Raw genomic sequence first — 2355 nt, 5'->3', positions numbered from 1 at the left:
TCACGATGTAGCGCATCTTGCTTCTTGTTTTCGGTAAGAGCTTCTTGTGACTTGTGCGGGATCTTCGAAAAATCGAATCGAAGTCTTCGTTCCACGTTCGTCGTTCGTCCTCGCCTGTTCACAGATAGAGCATGCAGGCGCTAGCTAGAGTCTAGAGACTGGAGCGTGCGTTCATGGGCCCCGCGACTTGGACCTCCTCCATTAGAAGTCGGATAGCTCCGTGAAGTAAAACCTTTTTTTCATTTCAAAAATCTCCGACGACGGGGCACATTCACAAGGCCGAGCCGAAGCACGACGCACAGGCCACAACCCGCCCGAAGAAGGTGCGTGAGTATGGGTGTGCAGGTATCGACACGAGACGACCGGCACCGGTCCGGTCCGGCTATCACAGGCGGGGATGCGCTCGCAGCGCCCTATCTTCTCTGCGCATACTTGTCGAAACGAGCTTTGTCTGCTGCCGCACGCGCTGCCTTCTCTGCGGCTTTGCGCTCCGCCCGCACAGAGATCTGCTCCAACCGCTCCACCTTGTAGCCCGCGTTCTCCTGCGAGATGGCCTGCCGGTCCCTGATCTCCGCCACCTTCTTCTGGTAGATGCAATCGCGCGAGAGCTTTGTCGTCGCAGTGACCGGATTGCCGTCACAGTCCGTGTCCAGAGCCGACGATGGCGTCCACCAGTTGCCTTCGGCGTTCCCGCCGTTAGCAGGGTTGGCTCGGTTGGCGCGAGGCACCCCCAGTCCGATGGTGGAGGGACCGAGCCCTGCGACGGTCGTCGTCGGAAAGACACGCAGCACGGTGCGAGAAGCCGGAGCAAAGGTGAGGGCAGCCGAGCGGTGAACAGCGACCGGCGGCATGCTGTGAGGCGGAGTGATGAGCGTCAACGCGAAAAATGAAGGCAGCATGGGAGAGGCCCAGACCGCCAGCTCGTTCACCACCGAAGCGCCTGCTGATCCAGAACTCCAGCTCGAGCTCCGAAAAAAAGGCGAAAAATCAGGTGTATTTTATTTTTGCTTGGGGCGGCCAGAATGCTGAAATTCTGGAAAAACCTGGCCAGCCCCTGCGGTGCCCCTACCTACCCACCTACCTACCTACCCTCTCTCTCTCTCTCTCTCTCTCTCCCTACCCTACTTAAGGGAAACTAAAAAAGAAATCATAGGACGGGTAAGGTGTGCCGAGCCCAAATCACTGTGAGAGTCGTGATTTCTTGTTGGTTTTCTAAAATCTCTCTCTCACCTCCCTGGGTGACCAGCGCGACCGCAATGCCGCGTGTCACAGCACACCGCAATGCCGCGACCGCAAAAGAATTCTTGAAAAACAAACCTCTGTCAGCACAACAGGCACGACGAGAGGGGGGGGGGGGGGGGAACTACTGCTACTTGAGAGCAGGTGTGACGCCGCGCGAGCGACGCTCCGAGATCGCCCGAGATAGCGCGGCGCGGCCCCGAGATCGCCCGAGATAGCGCGAGATCGCCCGAGATAGCGCGGCGCGGCCCCGAGATCGCCCGAGATAGCGCGAGATCGCCCGAGATCGCGCGGCGCGGCCCGGGGCGGGGTGGATGGGTTGGGAGCGAGGGGGCGGAAGTGACCAGTGCGGTAGAGGGTCAGCTCGAGGCGCGTGAGCCGGACTTGTGGGCCGGACCACCCCCTCTTGTTATCTGCGTTGTTGAGCCAGGACTCAACATACGGGCTGTTGCCATCCCAAACTGTCACTCCCCTTTCTCCCGGCCGGGGTGGGGCGCGCGCGGGGGCGGCGGGTGTGCGGCGAGTGTGCGGGATGTCTGTGGGCCCGAGAGCGATATGCCATGTCCGCCTTGCGTTGTTTCATAACACCGAAGGCTAAGCTCAAAAAGAATCTTAAAATACAAGCCTCTCTCACAGCACACTGGCACGACAAGGGCGCGGACTGGCGCGGACTGGCACACACAGTTAGTTATAGTTACACACCGGCCTTTTCCGGAGCCTTGAAAAAAAGAAAAGGACGAGCTTCATCTCTGTTGTCGGGCTTCTCAGCCACAGCATACACTGCTGGGCCTTCCTCGACGCTCCCGCCCCTCCGCCCGCCGCTCCTCACGTCAAAGGCGGGGACTCGACGGTCGCAGCACTTTGCGCGCGAAAAAGCGATGCCACAGTCGCAGCACTTTACGCAGCCGCACGGGCGATGGGCGCCCACGCCGGCGCAGCTCTCCGTCCTCCACATGAGCTACGCCCTGGACAAGTTCCCATCTATGTCGAACCGACCTTGCAAACCGTCTCGGAGTGTCACCGCGCCAGGAGCCCGCGTCGCCTCGGCGCCAGCCCTGCTCCCTAATAGCACCCTGTGAGTCGCCTCTCCCTGCGGCGCATGCAGGTCCAGATTTG

General features: G+C 60.6%; 1 protein-coding gene across 1 annotated transcript; it reads right to left on the bottom strand.

Annotated features, from left to right (window-relative positions):
• Positions 1-413: 413 nt before the first annotated feature.
• EMIHUDRAFT_252605 (hypothetical protein) lies at positions 414-899 on the bottom strand (the record flags this gene model as incomplete). Its single annotated transcript, XM_005787971.1, has 1 exon — positions 414-899. One exon carries the CDS (start codon positions 897-899, stop codon positions 414-416), a length of 486 nt encoding a protein of 161 aa, XP_005788028.1.
• Between the last annotated feature and the right edge of the window lie 1456 nt (positions 900-2355).

This window comes from Emiliania huxleyi, assembly GCF_000372725.1.
Source record: "Emiliania huxleyi CCMP1516 chromosome Unknown EMIHUscaffold_1395, whole genome shotgun sequence".
Taxonomy (NCBI): Eukaryota; Haptophyta; order Isochrysidales; family Noelaerhabdaceae; genus Emiliania; species Emiliania huxleyi.
This window is presented reverse-complemented; position numbering and strand designations above follow the sequence as displayed.